Below are 17,320 nucleotides of genomic sequence, written 5' to 3' on the forward strand. Positions count from 1 at the left end.
ACAAGGCTTCCTAAGCCTGCTGCTCAACCAAGCTTGTAATAATAGCAGCCGAATCAGTGAGCGAAGAGGAAAAGCATGGAGACAAAAATCATGGACCCACTAAATGTGCCAAGAAAATGGCAGGACAGTGTGCATTAATGTGTACTGCAGAAATAATATGTACACATGATAAAAAGGAACATAAACCAAGGTCTCGTCTGTTTTTACCCAACGGTATGTTGTTTAGTGAAAACTGCCTGTGCTAAATAAATCACATAGTTCCATTGTGTAATGACTGCTGTAAGATTTGTTGCATCATTTTAAACTGATCACTGTTCACATATGAGGAGAAGTACATTATACTTCACAATACAAAAAAGAAAAAAGTAAGAAATGTATATAAGACTATGACATCGCTTCTGTGTGCTGTCATGAAAACTCTTAAGGAAATATTCGATCTGAAGAAAAGTTGAACGAAGAAAAAAAGTTGTGGTCAAAGTGAACACTGGGCTAGTTGATATATAATGTGTCATGAAAAATGGCACAAGCTGTGCGTAACAAGAGAAAACAGATTGAGTGAGATGAGCGTTGGACGGTCCAGTCCTCCTTCCTTCCCGATCTAATGTAGCTTTAACTGTTTTTCTATAAGATTGCGCGGATGTGGGGATAAGTTTTAGTGTGCACTAATTTTGTCTAAAGAAAAGTTCTCTGACGCTTTCCATCTTAACCTAGAAACAATGGGCTCTGTAAATAAGGATATAATGACTCTTTGTACTGACTGTGAGCAATGTGTCTGTGTTGTTAAAAAAAAATTAATAAATGAAAATCTTTTGGTTAAATTTGTAAGTGGATGAAACTTCTCTCTATTAACGACATGGCAAAATGGTCTTGTAATAGTGTAAATAATTTGAACAAGACCAATTAAAATTAAGGGCATTTTAGACGTGAGCCAAAATCTTATCATGTTATTCCTCCGTCTTCCCTTCGATCACTCCAGTCACATTCCCTGTTAGATGATTTCGCGTGAGGTGACTGTAGTATATATTACGAGAAACATGTCCTGGTGTTCTGTAATGGGATATAGTCCTCAATTTGTTATTGTCTGGAGGAACGCCGTCACCACAAGATGTCGGTCGAAATGATAAAGTACAGATGGCAGTCATTTTTCTTAGTTCTGTATCGCTTCAGATGTCTGTTGTGCATGGTGCATGAGTATTACTAATGAGTTGTTCTGGCACAGGACTTAATTCATGGAGCACCAATCGGGCAGCCAGTGTCAAACAGAGCCCACGTGACGGCCGTGTACTGCAACGAAGATGGCACCGAGACCCATTTCACACGCCTGGTGGCACACTCATCATCGGAGTTCCGCATTGACGATGAGGTGCGTGGATGCATGGGGACACCATCGAAATAGCACACTGTATCATAAAATTTCGAGCAAGTGCCCCCTCTCTCAACGAAGTTGAAATTGCCAAAAAATGAGGGGGGGGGGGCACGAAAATTCAAGGTGGCGGCTAAATTTTCGCGTCAGAAAAAAAATGCACTGCGACCATAAAATTTTATTACATTCAACTTTATTTAGGCCCATGATTTGTTGTAGCTTTTAATCCCTTTCAAAGCCACCGAAGGACTCTTTTAAGTCAGTTGCAAAAAACAGGTTGCAGTATTACGTTGAAGTCCACCGTCGTCTTCCGGCACCACAGCTCCTACATCAGCCAGTCCGCTGTGCAGGTCGCCGTCCTTCGAGCCATCGAGCGCGTTACTAATGCCGCATCCCTTGAAGTAGCGTCCCACTTTCTCTTCGGGTACAGCAGCCCACGCCTCGACAACAAACTCTTGCATACGTTGTTGCAACAGCTTCTTCAAGTTTCCTTTCGGTATTCGTGCTTCCTCATGCATATACTGCTCCCACAAACGCCGTAAGGTGGGCTTAAACAGGTTATTCGAATACACGGCGTCAAACTGCAGAATGCTTGTGCACCTCGCAGGCACGTGAAGCACGTCGGTGTCGTGCACATCGAAGGCATTTGCGGCGGCTTGTGTCTTGTGGATGGGCGCCTGGTCCAACACTAGTGAGCGTCACACGTCCTCGCCGTTCAAGCCCCAGACTCTTGACAGCCACTCTTGCATTTTCTTTGATGTCATCCAGCCCTTTTTTGTGGTGGTGAGACGAACAGTTGCTACGAATGTGAAAAAAAGTCAGCGTTGTGATAAAACGAACTCTGCAACAATGTGACCCCTCGCCCTGATCAAAAAATCAAATTATTCTCACCTGGTATGCGAAGACTCGTAAAATGGCCTTGGCTGGAACTTTTCCACTTTGCTCCTTGAAAATAACGAAGTCCAGGAGCTTGTGACCAACGGTGCAAGCAGCTAGGCAAACCGTCAAGCCTTGCCAAACACATCCAGTGTTCGCAATCTATATGGTGCTTTCGCCGACCACGTTGTTCGTCCTGTGTGCTGGGCTGCCTATCATCGTCTGATTCATATTGGCCACATTATATAAGGTTCAGCCGTTGCGGTGCCAGAGCGAGTTCGTGAAAGACCGAAAGGCACTTTCTTTCTCCGAAAGTTCCTCGGGCGTCTTCTGGCTCTCAATTGTAGCATGGGGCATTGCGACGCCAAACCGCTGTTTCCAGTGATTGATGTAATGGATAGGGGCTACGAAGTTTCCCAACTGCATGCTGGTTGGCAATTTTGACGGCTTCTTCACAAAGAATCCTGCTGCTGACGGCACATCCTCCACTTTTTTCGCGCTCAAGGTACTAGAAGAGTGCATCGTCCACGTGTTCACTGAACACTAGTGCGCCGTTACTGAGCTTCCATCAAAATCGAAGCTCTGCCTTCCTGTAGTTCAGCTGCAGCAAATTATTGAAATTCTTCTCCCATTCTCGTATCGGCTTCCTGTCGAGTTTGAAATGCCAAGGCGTGCACATTCTTTCCGTCTTGTTGATGCGTTCGAATAACCTCGATTTTCTTTGCCACTGTGTGAGATTGCATAGGCATAGCTGACCTCTCACTGCATACACAAAGCAACAGATGGTGTGTAGCATGCGCAGCGCAATGGGGCTGCAGTGCAAAACAGGATTGGATTGGTTGGGGGGGGGGGGGCACTTTCCCGGAACGGCACAGATATTTGAAATTGCCCGTGAATGGGGGGGGGTCTTGTACGGGTAAGGGTGCCTGCTCGGAATTTTACGGTACGGTATGCTGAGTACAGGCGTGGAAAATCAAAAACAAATATTTCATGTGTTTGAAAGTGAAGAAACATGTGGGTCATGACAGTGATTGCAAATAGCAGCTCAGCCGAAGTGGGAAGACGTCTTAACCCATTGGCTTCTACCGGCCAGGTTGGGGAAGCCAAAAGCCCTTTGACTGGCATATCGCCGGCTGCCTAGAAAGTTTTTATTTTTGCCATTGTTTCACAAATGGTAGCGCAGTATTTTGCGTTTGCCTTTTGCTTGATTTATTATCCGCTAGATGGACATAGTTGTCCATGCTTTTTAGCTGTTGGAAAGTGTTTTTCTTTAGCAGTGAAGGGTGCACAATCCCGGCTTTTTTGAAACATGGCGTGGCGGAAGAAACACGGAAGAAACCTGCCTGTCGCGGCATCACCAATGTGCCTATAAGCCACCAAAGGAGCTCATTTTTTTTGCCTCATCATGGCAAACAAAGTCAAGCAGAATTCATCAAGACTTTGCTTAGTTTGTAATGCACAGGGGGAAGAGTGCGAGAGCCGATGGGAGTGTGAAAAATAAATATCAAGTTACTCTTCAGGTGCCCGTGTGGCTTAAACTTTTTCACACACGAAAATCGTGCCGAAGCACCTGATGCAGTCAAGCGTGGTTAAGCGAATAAAGCAAAATTTGTTATTCTATGACATTTGTTGCAGTTTTTATTGCAGTTTAGATGCACCGACTCATGCTGCCGGCAGGAGCGAAAATTTTCCGGCGGAATACCAGGCGAGAACGGCCTCAAAGTGTGCAAAAGCCAATGGGTTAATTTGGTGGGGTGTCGTATTGCGTACACCCATACCTTGATATAGCGAATGTGTATGTAAAAAAATATACATTATAAAGAAGTAAATGGAGAATATTCTTGCAATAGATACAGTGCTAGAAATTCACCTCTATAACAAATTTTCATATATAACAAATTTATTTTTGTGTAATATGCAGCTTCTTTATATTGAGGTTTGAGTGTAGTGTAAATGTGCCGTTGAACAGACTCATTGTAGAGTCGATTATCATTAATTTGAACAAACCTAATTCGAACTTCCGGTTAATTCGAACTCGCGATGAGGGCCCGTTTAAAGCTATGTGTATTCCAATAGACGAAAATGCCCGGTAATTCGAACGTGCAAGCACTTGCGACGGTTAATTCGAACATACCGCACTCCGAAAATGCTCTCAGCACCCCGCCCGATCCCGCGGCGGCACCTGCAACACCTCAACGCGCCGCGAAGAAAATGAAAAGGAAAGAAAAGGCTGGGGTGGAATGTTTGCTCTTTCTCAAATGCTAATCTGCGACGCGCCCGTCTCACGCTTCGCCCTTTTCCATCCCTACCACATAAAGGCCCTTCTCCTTCTAACACCCGTGCGAACAGAGAGAGGAAAAAAAAAAAAGAAAGCTGTCACTGGGTTGAAGGGTTGAATGAATGTGTGGTTGAAAGAAAGGAAAAAAGCACTATCTTCTGCAGCCCTTGCCCCTTGCAGGAGCACAGCTCTGCACAGCTCTGCGCCTTGAGGGGGGGGGGGGGTCCACTTACGCGCCGCGCCCGTGCCACGCTTCTCCTTTTTCCATCCCTGCCACATAGTAACCCTTCTCCTTTCGACGACGCCCATGAAGAGAGCAAAAAAAAAGCTGCGGTGGAGTGCTGGTTTGCTCTCAATTGCCGATCCGCTTCTCTCTGCATGGAAACGCTCTTTTCTCGTCACGTGCTGGCCATGCTGTGGCTGCGTAGCAGAGAGGCTCCGCTGCACGGCTGTTGTTTCATGGTCTTTAGAAAGTGTCAGCGCTGGACATTTTCGTGGGCAGCTTCTCTTGCCAGGACAATGCTGAAGCCAATGTAGAAATGCTTTGCAAGCTGCGTGCAAAATTGATTGACTCGCTGCAACGCAAACGTGTGCAGACGCGCATCACCGATTACTTCAATAACTAGCGAATTTCCTGTGATTTGTGAATAAATGTAAGTCTTCTGAAACTTTCCCCTTGTGTGTTAGCTCAATGCTCATGCGCCACTGCATGGAGAGCCCTCCGTTTATTTAGCGTTCATTAATTTGAACATCTTTCAATTCGAACAAATTTTCGGGCCCCTTCGAGCTCGAATTATCGTGATTCAACTGTAGTACAGGCCAATTGACCTGTGCTGACGAACATCATCGATTGCTTTGGAGCATCAGAAGAGTTGGCGTGCATGGTCTTGCTTTCAGGGCCGTATGTAGTGAGAAACGAGCAGCGAATGAACATGCCGTCAACTTGAAGAACATGCATCTGCTTGAGCGAACCTTCGACGAATGCTTTTAATGCTGACGAAATTGTGCTTTTTCAGGTGGTGAGCCAAGACGAGTACCTGAACCGGCTCGAAGGGCTTCGCATTAATGTCAAGGCCAAGAATTTTCTGGTGTTCCAGGGCGACGTCGAAACTATCGCCATGAAAAACCCGAAGGAGCGCACAGTGCTGTTTGAGGAGATCTCGCACTCGCTCGAGCACAAGGCCGAGTATGAGCAGCTTCGCAGCGAGATGATCAAAGCCGAAGAGGACACCCAGTTCTCGTACCAGAAGAAGAAGGGCATAGCTGCGGAGAAGAAAGAGGCTCGTCTCGAGAAGGAGGAGGCCGACAAGTATCAGCGCCTCAAGGAGACCCTGGCCGAGCGACAGGTGGTTTCGCAGGTAAGCAGCAGCACCAAGCCGTAAAATTATTTGCTGGCTTGATGTTCAACAAAAGTGATTTTAACCCTTTCACTACCGTAAGGAAGGAAGAAAAACGTGGCGAAGTGACAGAAAAATACTTTTTTGCTCAATTTGTAGTGATTTCTTTCTGAATAACATGGCACCGTTTCTATCAATTTAGTGGGACTCTTTCTATTTCACTAATTGCATAAAATTATTTTATTTCGCTAGTTGCATAAAAGAATAAATAACTGAAAGGTGGCTTCACCGCAGGGCAAAACGAAGAATCGCAACAAAATAAAAGTGGAGGCACAAATGTTTCAACATAGACAAGTGTGGCCATCTAGCATCAAAAAACACAATTGTGAAGAGTATAGACGTCATTTGTTCCATGCGGCACTAATTTTTCTAATGACAATCATAGTCGCCGGTCATTTTGGTGCAGAATTTTCATGACTGTACTTATCAAAGGTAGTGCAAGGGTCAAGTGAAATCTGTTTCTGCACATTTCCCATTTATTTAGCCACTGCTAGCAGCCCTTTTTTGGGAATACAAATATGTCGGCTATTCTACCTTGCGCTTTATCAAAGGTGGAACTTCAGTGTGACAGAATTTTCAGACAATGAAGTAAAAGCCTGTTTTACCAAATTTACTTTTTTTACTTATGTACGAAGACTTTACCGGCTGTACAGAGGCATTGGATAAGGGGAGTCAGATAAAAAAATAGGATCAATGCAGGTTGATATTGTAGGAAGACGTGCGGCGTTTGGTTTTTCACATTTTTTTTTTATTTATCCCTGCTCTGACATGGACGTCCACAGACGCTGTCGTTCTTGCTGGCCCCTTCTCCCACTTGGCTCGAACACGCGTGGCAGCTGTGGCACAACTTCTTCATGTTCTCTGAGACGCTGACGGCTTGCCATAGGGCCCCCCTCAAGCGAGGTAGCCAGTGCGTGAAGGAGGGACCCCTATCAGCAGGTTGTAGGTTTTACTGTTGTAAAGCGCGTTCGTCTGGTTTTTGTGAATTGCTTGTAGTCTTCGAGGACGGCGTCAGTGTCGAGGAAACCGGCTTTATGTGGACAATGGAGACACTGTCTTCACGATCATTAAGCAGCAGAACAAAATGCTTCGAGCAGCGCTTGAAGACCTTAATGGGTCCGTCGTTAGGAGGTTGCAGTGGTGGTCTGATTGCGTCATGTCGTACGAAGACGTGGGTGCAGTCGTGGAGCGCACGACTGGCGAAACTTGGGCGTGAGTGTTGACGTGCAGGAATAGGAGACACATCTCTCATGAGATTCCTGAGGCGACTGACATACAGCTGCGTCTAATGGTGATACCGAAGACGTGTCGACAAACTGTCCAGGAAGCATTAGGGTAGTGCCAAATACGAGCTCAGCCGAGGAGCAGGACGCGTCTGTATGTATCGTGCTGTGCAGGGCGAGGAGGACGTATGGTAGTCGCTCCGTCCAGGGTATCGATCATTGGGAGGCCATGAGCGAAGCTTTGAGTTGGCAGTGAAATTACTCAACCATGCCATTCGACATCGGGTGGTAGGCCGTCGTCTTGATGTGGTTAACACCAAGCATTCGGGACAATGTGTGGAAGAGCGCGGAGTCAAATTGACGACCTCGATCCGTTGTGATGGCCTTGGGAACTCCGTAGCGGCTTATCCACACGGTGATGAGTCTGCGGGCGACTGACTCTACCGTGATGTCGGTGAGGGGTAGTGCCTCAGGCCACCGCGTGAACCGGTCTACGCAGGTTAACATATACCAGCCGTGTTGCGATGGGAGCAAAGGGCCTATGAGGTCCAGGTGCACATGACTGAACCGTGAGTCGGGAAGCGTAAATGTACCCAGTAGGCTGACCGTGTTGCGCTGGACTTTGGTTAGCTGGCACTTGAGGCAAGCACGTGTCCAGCAGCAGACGTCGATGTTCATTCGAGGCCATGGATATCGCCCTGTGATGAGGCGCTGAGTTGCTTGTATACCAGGGTGTGACAAGGAATGCAAGGCGTCGAAGACTCTGCGGCGAAATGGTGTTGGAACGTGAGGGCGAGGACAACTGGTACAGATGTCGCAAACGAGAGGAATCTCGCAGCCTGGAAGTTGGACATTTTCGAACTTGAGGAAGTTCTCTTGAAGTCGCAACATCTTAAGCTGGCAGTCATCCTGTTGTGGAGTAGCAATGGCTGCAAAATTGACCGATGGGCGCTCATCCATAGTTGCGCTGATTTATAGTCGGGAAAGCGCTTTAGCAAGTGGGTTGTCTTTGCCACTGATGTGCCGGATATCACTCGTAAACTCCGATATGTTGGCAAGCTGGCGGATCCCACGTGGGGTGTGGGCAAAGTTGACATTGGTCGATTGACACGTAGGCGGCTTGTGGTCGGTGAGTATATGGAACTGCCAACCTTCTAGAAGGTGTCGAAAGTGCTTAACAGCCAAATAGACCGCGAGCAGTTCGCGACTGAATGTGCTATAACAACGCTCCGACTGTGAAAGCTTCCATGAGAAGAAAGGGACTGGCTGCCAAACTCTGTCGACCAACTGCTGCAACACTGCTCCTATGGCGACGTCCGAGGTGTCCACTGTGAGTGACCTGATGGCGTCACTCTTTGGGTGCGCGAGGCACATTGCGTTAGCCAGAGCTTCCTTGATGGAACTGAAAGCTGTCTCTGCGTGTGGGGATCTGAGGTGCGCCCGCGACCATTTCGCAGGCATTCCGCCGCACGGCCACACCCTTTTGCTTTTTCTGCTCTGGTAACGGCGCGTGGCGATAGATGGCGCCACGTGCGGGCACAGCACGTGTTTCGTGCGCGCCAAGGGAACTCTCTCTCCTCCGTGGTCGACGCCGGGTAAGCACGTGTTTTCTTCGTCAGCATAGCCTTTGGGAATCGCCGTACTGTAGCCTGCCTGGGGTGGCCTTTGGTACCTCGGCAGGTGTGTTTACTTGAGTGCTAGCTTCGGTACCGTACGCTAAGCCCACAGCGGTGCCTAGTGCTTGAAGTGGTCGTACCACACCAGGCCGCACTTGCCGTAGGCCTACGCGTACGAGGTTTGCCCTAACACTCGCGACCAGACCCAGTGGCCATCGTGAGAGTGCGCAGCATAGCCGCGAGGGACCTTTTCCCGACCGGCGTGTCAAGGTTCACCATTGCCTGCTGCGACGTGCTCGCGGTTTCCCCTTATCGTGAATGTGCGGGTGCCTTTTTTCTCGGTGTCCCGGGAGCGGACGTTGTACTGTTGTTCGGGATGCCGCCAAAGGCAATAGTGTTGTGTATATCTGTATTGTAACACTGTCTGTTTTGCCGTGCCGCGCTAAATGCCTTATTAGTTGAGCGCGCGCGGAGCGGTGCGCTACACGCGAGTAGGTGACGGAGTCGCGGCCCTGTGGCTCGCTAAGCGGGAACCCGCGGTGGTCATCCGCTACAGTGAGTAGCGAGGTCATCATAATCGCCCATCCAGGGGATGGAAGTGTTGGGCTTCGTTTGACTGGACAGAAGTGCATGAAGTCGTTGCAAGTGGCAGTGCAATGAGGAATAAACCGCCAGTAATAGTTGGCATGTCTGAGGAATCCACGTTTCTTCGTAGTTGTTGGTCATGGAAACTGCAATATAGCTTCAACACGCGCGGCCGGTGGAGAGTACCCACGTGAATCCACGTGATGGACAAGAAAGTCGAGTGAGGAAACGCCGAACTCGCTCTTTGGTCCATTGACGACTAGTCCATATTTGCGGAGTCATGTGAAAACCTGACGCAGGTGAAGTTCGAGATCTTCTGCAGTGGTGCTTAAGACAAGGATGTCGTCGATGTACGCGAAGCAGAAAGTCAAACCACGGAGTACCTGGTCCACAAACCGCTGAAAGATTTGTGCGGCATTTCGTAGACAGAAGGGCATATGCATGTATTCAAACATGCCAAAAACTGTAATTATGGCAGTCTTCAGTTCGTTGGAAGGCTTTACTAAGTCGATTTGTATTAATAAGTCGATTTTTCTGAGTACGATGGAATCATGCAGCAATGCCGTGAAGTCCTGGATGTGCGGTATCAGATAGCGGTCCGGTACCGTCACTTCGTTGAGGGCGCGGTAGTCACCGCATTGTCTCCAGTCACCTGAGGGTGCTTGGGAACCATGTGTAGGGGTGACGACCAGGCACCGTAAGAGGGGTGGGCGTATCCGAGCTCTAACATGCGCTCGAATTCTTGGCATGCAATCTTGTAGCGGTCAGGAGCGAGACGACGAGCACGTGCGAACACCGGCACTCCTGTTGTCACTATGTGATGAGTGACATTGTGGCATATCGGGTCTTCAAGAGATGAAGCACGGAAGAGGTCGGAAAATTCTTGCAGAAGTGTAGACCACCGCGGGGAGACTTTGGCATGAGCTCGCACGAGACGCAAGGGTGGCAAACTTGATGCCACGCCTTGAACTGCATAGGAAGGTCTCAGAATTCACGAGGTGGCTATATCGTAGGTCTATCACAAGCTTAAAATGCTAAAGAATATCCGCACCAATGATGGGTATAGCACATAGGCGATTAAGAAGATCCACCGAAACGTGCATCTCAGGCCGATATCAAGCTTAACAGACCTCTGTCCGTAGGTTCGTATGGTTGAACCATTCTCCGGGAGCCTGAGAGTAGCGACGACAGGGTCAGATATCATAGGATTTGGCGTGGCATAACTGTTGGGTGTGGTGTCCATGGTCAGCCTAAATGAATGGGGCTGAAGGCCGTAACCGTAGTCACGGAAAAAGCCGAGCAGACGAGTACAGGAGGAGAGCTGCGGAAGAAGAACAGCGGCTGTGGCGTCCAGCCAGCTAGAAACAGAGTCGGCCATGACACTCGGTGCGTTGACGAAAGGACGAGTAGGTGTCTGTTGCCGCTCGAGGTCGGGCTCACCAGTTGTAAGAAGTTGTGTGGCGTTTGGTTTTCCACATTTTTTTTATTTATCCCTGCTATGGCATGGACGTCCACAGACTCTGTCGTTCTTGCTGGCTTCTTCTCCCACCTGGCTCGAACACGCGGAGCAGCTGCGGCACAACTTCTTTGTCTCCTCCAAGACGCTGACGGCTTGTCATAATATCAAGAACGAGGGCAAGTAAACAAAGGCAAGAGCAAGATAGGTTAATATCAGGAACAACAAAAAGTACAGCTAGGTAGGCGTAAGTGCGAAGCTAGTGGTATCTGACATTAGCTTAACAAGACAGTACGATTGAGCAAGTACAAAACACAAGAAGGGTAATGTGCAGTGTATTGGATGTATGGTAAATATGTTTGACGTTTTTGTTCATTCAATCCTGTCTGAAACTCCTGGCCAGTACAGTACTCATGGATTGAAGCAGGACAATTTAAGGCTAAATAACCCACATTATTTTTTTCCTTTCCATCATTTTTAATTGTCATGCTCGCGTCGTTTCGACTCGAACGAGTAGATCAGAACCAACATGATGTCAAGAAAGCAGATTGGTTTCAAGATGACGTGGTTATCATGAGGAATAATCGCATACCAGTCGTTATACAAAAAAATTTAAAAGCGAGTACTGTATCAATGCGTTTATGGGTCCAGTAGCAGCTGTAACGTCAGCAGTGTTAGGGCACAGGGAAGGTGTAGAATGGGCCTTTTTTTTAATGCCCCTGAAAAATACTATCAATATTGCTAGGGAGTCCAACCATAATTTATTATCGTATTTATTTACTCACTGAAAATACCGTGCCCACAAAAAGGGGCTGGGGGCTTGCATAAAGTTAATGTTATACAGTGTAGGCAGCTTGCAGTTAACCCCTTAAGTGCAATTTTTCTTTTTGAAACTTTCCGATCAAAAAGTGTTCATTTTTTTATTTCTGGTTTCAAATCTGACTGTACTAAAATTTAGCAGTTAGTGAATGTTGAAAAAAATATTTTCACCACATACTTGGTCAAATCACCAAAATAAAGTTTATTTCTAACAATACATATGAAACCAGCTACCTGCTGCTAATAAAATTTAAAAACCTTTTAGTTATAGACGGCGCATTTAAAGACGACACATTTTTCTGCACCTGTGCAGGCTAAGCACCCTTGGGGTGTTTCACTTGAGAAGCTTTGGGGCTCTGTGGAAAATTTCAAGATGCGGAGTGACAGAAAGTGGCTTCACTGGTGGGCACTTGAAATGTTCAGGTCGAACTGTCTTCACTATCGCTAGAGGAGCTACTCAATTCGCCGTCATCGCTGTCTTCACTTCCAGACAGAATATAAATATCTGTACATGAATCATCATCACTTGAAGAAGATCACGAAAACAAATAGATTTTTTTTTTTTTTTTTTCAGTGTTTACGAGGCAGCTATGCATGGGTCGCCGCTCCCGCTGCTGGAGAAAACCAAATCCTTGAGCGAATGCTGCCATCCAGTGGATGACACGCAGTCTAAACTGTAAATGCACACTTCTCGACCTGAACACTAAAGGGGAGTACCTATTCTGCTAGGACAAGTTCTGCTCATCCAGAGCACTTAAGGGGTTAATAAAAGTTATTAGAAAGCACTGTTAATAGTTATACAATTAAAAAACAAGTTTATGAAAGTTGAGTTGTACAATGTAGTCACTATGAATCATTGTGAAATCGTTAAGGGAAGCAAAACACAGAACGGAAAGAAACATTATAAGCTGGATAGGCATTTACCTACAAATAAAGTTTTTGAAGATTTCTAGGAAGAGCAGTGGACGCGCATGTGCTATCAGAAACTAAGCTAATTTGCAATGAACTGAAAAGTTCCTAATAGGCTGTAGTTCTGCCAAATAGCTTGGTTCTTTTTCTATCAGTGTGACTAACGAGACACTAATGCACATGCGATAGTGTGTGCATTTGGCCAGCCTCAAAAATTTCCCTCTCAAGTCTGTCACTGGATTTTGTAACAATTGTATTGGTCAAATAGCAGTGTGCAGCTGTACTATTGGACATAAAGGCACAGAAAAAAGAACCTGCCAGAATGAATTTCACATTTGGCATGCATGTCGTTTGACGTGCACAGGTAGGCGCATACCCTGTACTACAGTTTATGGAGACGAGTGCTCCCGGAGTCTGTCTTGAGCCTTCGACTAGTTAGGCTAGTCTAACACTTCCTGCAGCTTAGCAAGATCTTGCATATGACCTCAGTGGCACAAGTCACAAAATTCTTCACAAGTCTATTTTGGTATGCATTCCTTTCCCTTTCAATTTCTCTCGGAGCACGTCCTGAAATACGCAGCTTAGAATGTCTGCAAGGGGCAGGAAAAACTGTCCACTCTACGCTTTCATCCTACTTTCTTCATATCTTGTGAAAGAGCGTTTATATACGGCATCAACACAACCTTTTTTGCTCTTTGCAAACTTCTGCCGGTAAAACCATTTGGATGTGAACGTCGTCATTTTATTCTGAGGAATGTGAAGGTGTCACATGCGGCCGCTTTGTAACAAATGAAAGGGTAAAAACTTCAGCTTGTTGGCATGGAACATTTATTTAATTCACACAAAACAAACCCTTATGTTGTTAGCCGGCGCTGTGTCCTCTTGTGGTTCTTCTCTCGTGTACCCGCGCTGTTTTTTACGAGGATTTGTATAATTTGTTTTCAGCTTTCTGCACATCCTCAACTCAATTATTCAATCGGCTCTGCTTGTGAAATAGACGTTTCATGCAGTTTGCATTCCTTTCAAAAGTACCATGCAACTTGACTCGCAGGCCTTCCAGCTGTACCACATCCAGCGCGACCTCGACTCGCTTGCTGCAGACATGACCTCCAAGACCAATGAGCTGCAGCGCCACGTTCGGAAGAAGGAGAAGATTGAGGAGGAAGTGCGCGACAAACGGAAGGAACATGGCCGCCTGCAGCGTGATATGGCCAAGATTGAGCAGCAGATCCGCGAGGCTGTGAGTATCGACGACTGTTATTTCAACAGAGCGTCATAAGCATGCTCTGTTGTAAATTTTGACATCATTTCTATTGATACTGTGCTTTGCCACAGTTGTTTATTTCTTTGGTGCAAAGTTTGGTAAAGGGGGGGTGGGTGCCACCATTTTTATGGCTCGCGCGTAATTTGCTGCGAGTGTTTGCTATTGCTCCAGGAAGTATGATTCACGCACCGAGATTCGTTCCTTTTCGCTAAATAAATTGATATTGCCTTTTCTATTTATACAGTTTTCGGTTTCAGTTTCTGGGTGCTGAATTGCGCTGTGACATGGCAGTGTAGCTTGGTCACGTGGCCCCGCAAGACTATGACGCACGTCGTCTGTTCTCACTGGCTTCCTCACACATATGTGCCGCACAAGCGCCTGCTAAAGAAACGTGTAAGCTGCAATGCTTTGCCGGTACGTACGTGGCGGAGGTCTCCGAAGGCCACTCACCTCACTACCATGCGCACGAGATCGGGGGTAAGGGGCGGCCACTCCCTTAGTCACCTACGAGAAGGGTGTTCAAACACAGCCCCACACATTGACACTATAGGGAGGGGGCGCTGCGACTTAGGGAGACGGCGCGAAGTCAGGCCTATGCATTGACATAATAGGGAGCGGCGGTTCCAGCGAACCTTTGTTCCCCCTGAAGGGGAAACCTGCGCACGCCTACACTCACTACCCGTCTGGTGTGACGTCACTGCAACTTTTGTTGCCTTTCCCACGGAGTTACCACAGTTCTGGACACGCTTGCAATGGGCTTCGGTCGAGATAATAAGCACTTAAGTACACTTTGGAAGTGACTTTACTTATGTTCTAAATGTTTGCTTTCTCCAACCATTGCTTTTTTCAGCCTCGAAATTTGATGGCACCACCCCTTTATTAGGGGGAGACTACCCCGGAAACCGAACGTTTTTATTTTTAAAGATATTTTAATGAAACGTTTTTCACGGTATGTTCACTACATTAAAACCAGAAAAACTGCAAAATTTCATGAAATTATGTTCCGGGACTCTAGGCGTTACTGAGGTCTAACTGGGTGGTTCACTTGTGTGCCTGAGGAAGAAATCCTAAGACATACCAGAAGGCTGAAATTCCAAGAAATTCCAAAACATACCTGACACGCCAATCTTGGGATGAAATCCCAAAACATACCAGAAGGCTGAAATTATTTGTGGTCATTCCTGGATAGATATCCTAGGGCGGTAGAGAAGTGTTTCTTTTTTTTTTTTCAATTTCCCCTCCAAAAACATTTTATGCAACTTTGAATTTGATGTAGCCAGTAGGTATGACATTTATCAAAAATTAATTGTTTATTAATAATTAATGGCACCAATTTTCAAAAAAAAAAAGAAAGAAGCTTGTTACACCCTGGCAAAATCATCCAGGAGCAGAATAAAAGAAACGGCACAGAAATCTGATAAGCAGTTCTTGAGAAATCGCTTTCCTCAGCACCACATCTAGCAAAAAAATTCATTTTGAGAAAATGAGCTTTGTAAGTTTAGCACATGTGTTTTCCTCAAAAAGCTCTAGTAGAGTATCTTGAAGTGTCCTTGTGCACTCTTTTCCTCTTTTGTCTTCCCTCCATCTTCTCTAAGTGCTGTTCGCAATTTTTTTTCAGACGCAGGGCATCTCTTTTAAGAGTCAGCTGCATGAGTTCAATTGTTTTTTGTATTTGTTTTTTTGCGCCGCTGGCATGATTCGAGTTCAGCGCAAACGGCGTCTCGCATTCGCATCGATTTCTTCCTTAGTTAAAAATATGTCCACAGATGAAGGGTCGACGGCCTATGCACGCCATTGGCCCCGATGTAGATGAAGTGCTGTGTCTGGGGATCTTAGCAACCCTCGGTGCCACGCTCAATGGCACCGATTCAGAGCATGTGCTGGATCCGGCGATTTTGGACGTGCTCGATGCATTCGCGGCTCCAGGTACACACGGTTCGTCGGATTCTGGACTGGCGGTAGCCGACAGCACAGTTTCGCCGCCGCAAGCATGTACGCACTGGGCACTTGTAGCAGAAAAGCGGAATTTCGATTCTCGTAGAAGCCGCATTACGCGTTTCCACACTCCGAAATCAGCGCACAGTCTTGAAGGGGGCGTCAGGCACAGCAACGAAGATAAAGGGCACAGAACTTGTGCGAAAAGAAGAAAAAAAAGAAGAGAAACTGATCGAAAATGCAGCACAAGGCAAAAAGCGGCTCGTAAGCAAACGTCTATCGAGGCGGACGGAGCAGAGAGCAACAGCGTCAGCGAGACGAGCGCGACGGACGTGCCATAGCCAGGAGGGACCGCCCCCACTTGCAGTGCAGCAGCCAATGGCGGGTACGCTTTTGCCCGCGAGATCTGAATGAACTGCTCTAGCCAATCAGCGCTTTGCATCGCTTCTTGGGGGAAATGCCGATAGCATCTCAACCGTGCCGTTGACACCATCTTGAAAGGCGGAAAACGAGAGAGAAAGAATTTACAGGCGCGGGACGGCCGCATGGTCTCGGATTGGCACGCGCGCGAAGTTTGGTTTGATTTTGGCTTTAGCACGTGTTTTAGGCACTGCTCGAAAATAGCATCCTTTTTTTTTCACTTTGGGGCTGAATTGGGCACTGATATTTACAGAATAGGTACGGTAATTACTCGGATCTAACGCGCACCTTTTTTCCGGTTAAGCGAGTTCATAAATCGCATGCACATTAAAATCGAGTGCAAAAAAAATAGAATACGGTTATTCTATTGCCATCGGCATTTCCAAAATGGCCGCCCCCTACGTGCTTCGGCATCGCGCGTCGGCCATTTATGCCTATGTGTTTCCCATGTGCGGCACTTTGTACATGTGCTGAGGAGTTCATCATCTTGTAGTTCATTAGCATCGACGGCATGAAAGGGCCGACTCCAGGCACCACGATGCTGCTTTTAAAAGAAAAGTCATCGCATGTGCCGAAATAGACGGAAATCGAGCCGCATTGCGGTCGTTCGGAGTTTCCAAAACGTGCGTGTGGGACTGGCGGAAACAAAAGCAGAAGATTGTCAAAGATTCATTCAAAGGCTTCAGTGTACCACAGCAGGGTCAGTTTCCGCACATTGAAGAGCTGCTCGCCGAGTATGTGCTTGAGCAGCGAGTGGCACAGCGGCCCGTGACGACAGAACTGCTCGAAGTGCGGGCTATGCAGTTAGCTTTAGAAAAAGGGCTAACGCGGAGCCAGTTCAAAGCGAGCAGGTGCTGGCTAACTAACTTTATGAAGAGGAAATGCTTTTCCCTCCGAAAGCGAACGGGCATGCACCAAAACTTGCCGGAAGAGTACAAAGAAAAGCTTCACAGTTTTCAAAGGTTCGTCCTAAACTTGCGGCACAACAACGGCTACCTGCTTGGGCAAATCGGAAATGCCGATCAGACGCCTTTTTACTTCGACATGCCTGGCACCACAACCGTCGAGAAGAAGGGGGCGAAGCAAGTTCACATGCTGACATCGGGCCACGGTAAAACAAGAGTGACGGCAATGCTCCGTTGCACGTCAGATAGGCACAAGCTTCCCCCGTACCTCATA

At 47.0% G+C, this 17,320-nt stretch overlaps 1 protein-coding gene across 2 annotated transcripts in view; it reads left to right on the plus strand.

Annotated features, from left to right (window-relative positions):
- The window catches only part of SMC1 (structural maintenance of chromosomes 1), a 103,059-nt gene that overhangs the window by 3,902 nt on the left and 81,837 nt on the right, over positions 1–17,320 (plus strand). For both annotated transcript variants that reach the window (XM_075896066.1, XM_037424988.2), the window contains exons 3-5: positions 1,220–1,363; positions 5,534–5,875; positions 13,574–13,762. In XM_075896066.1, coding sequence (XP_075752181.1) covers positions 1,220–1,363; positions 5,534–5,875; positions 13,574–13,762 — 675 coding nt within the window. The remainder of the gene's footprint in view (positions 1–1,219; positions 1,364–5,533; positions 5,876–13,573; positions 13,763–17,320) is intronic.

Source organism: Rhipicephalus microplus, chromosome 5 (genome assembly GCF_043290135.1).
Source record: "Rhipicephalus microplus isolate Deutch F79 chromosome 5, USDA_Rmic, whole genome shotgun sequence".
NCBI lineage: Eukaryota > Metazoa > Arthropoda > Arachnida > Ixodida > Ixodidae > Rhipicephalus > Rhipicephalus microplus.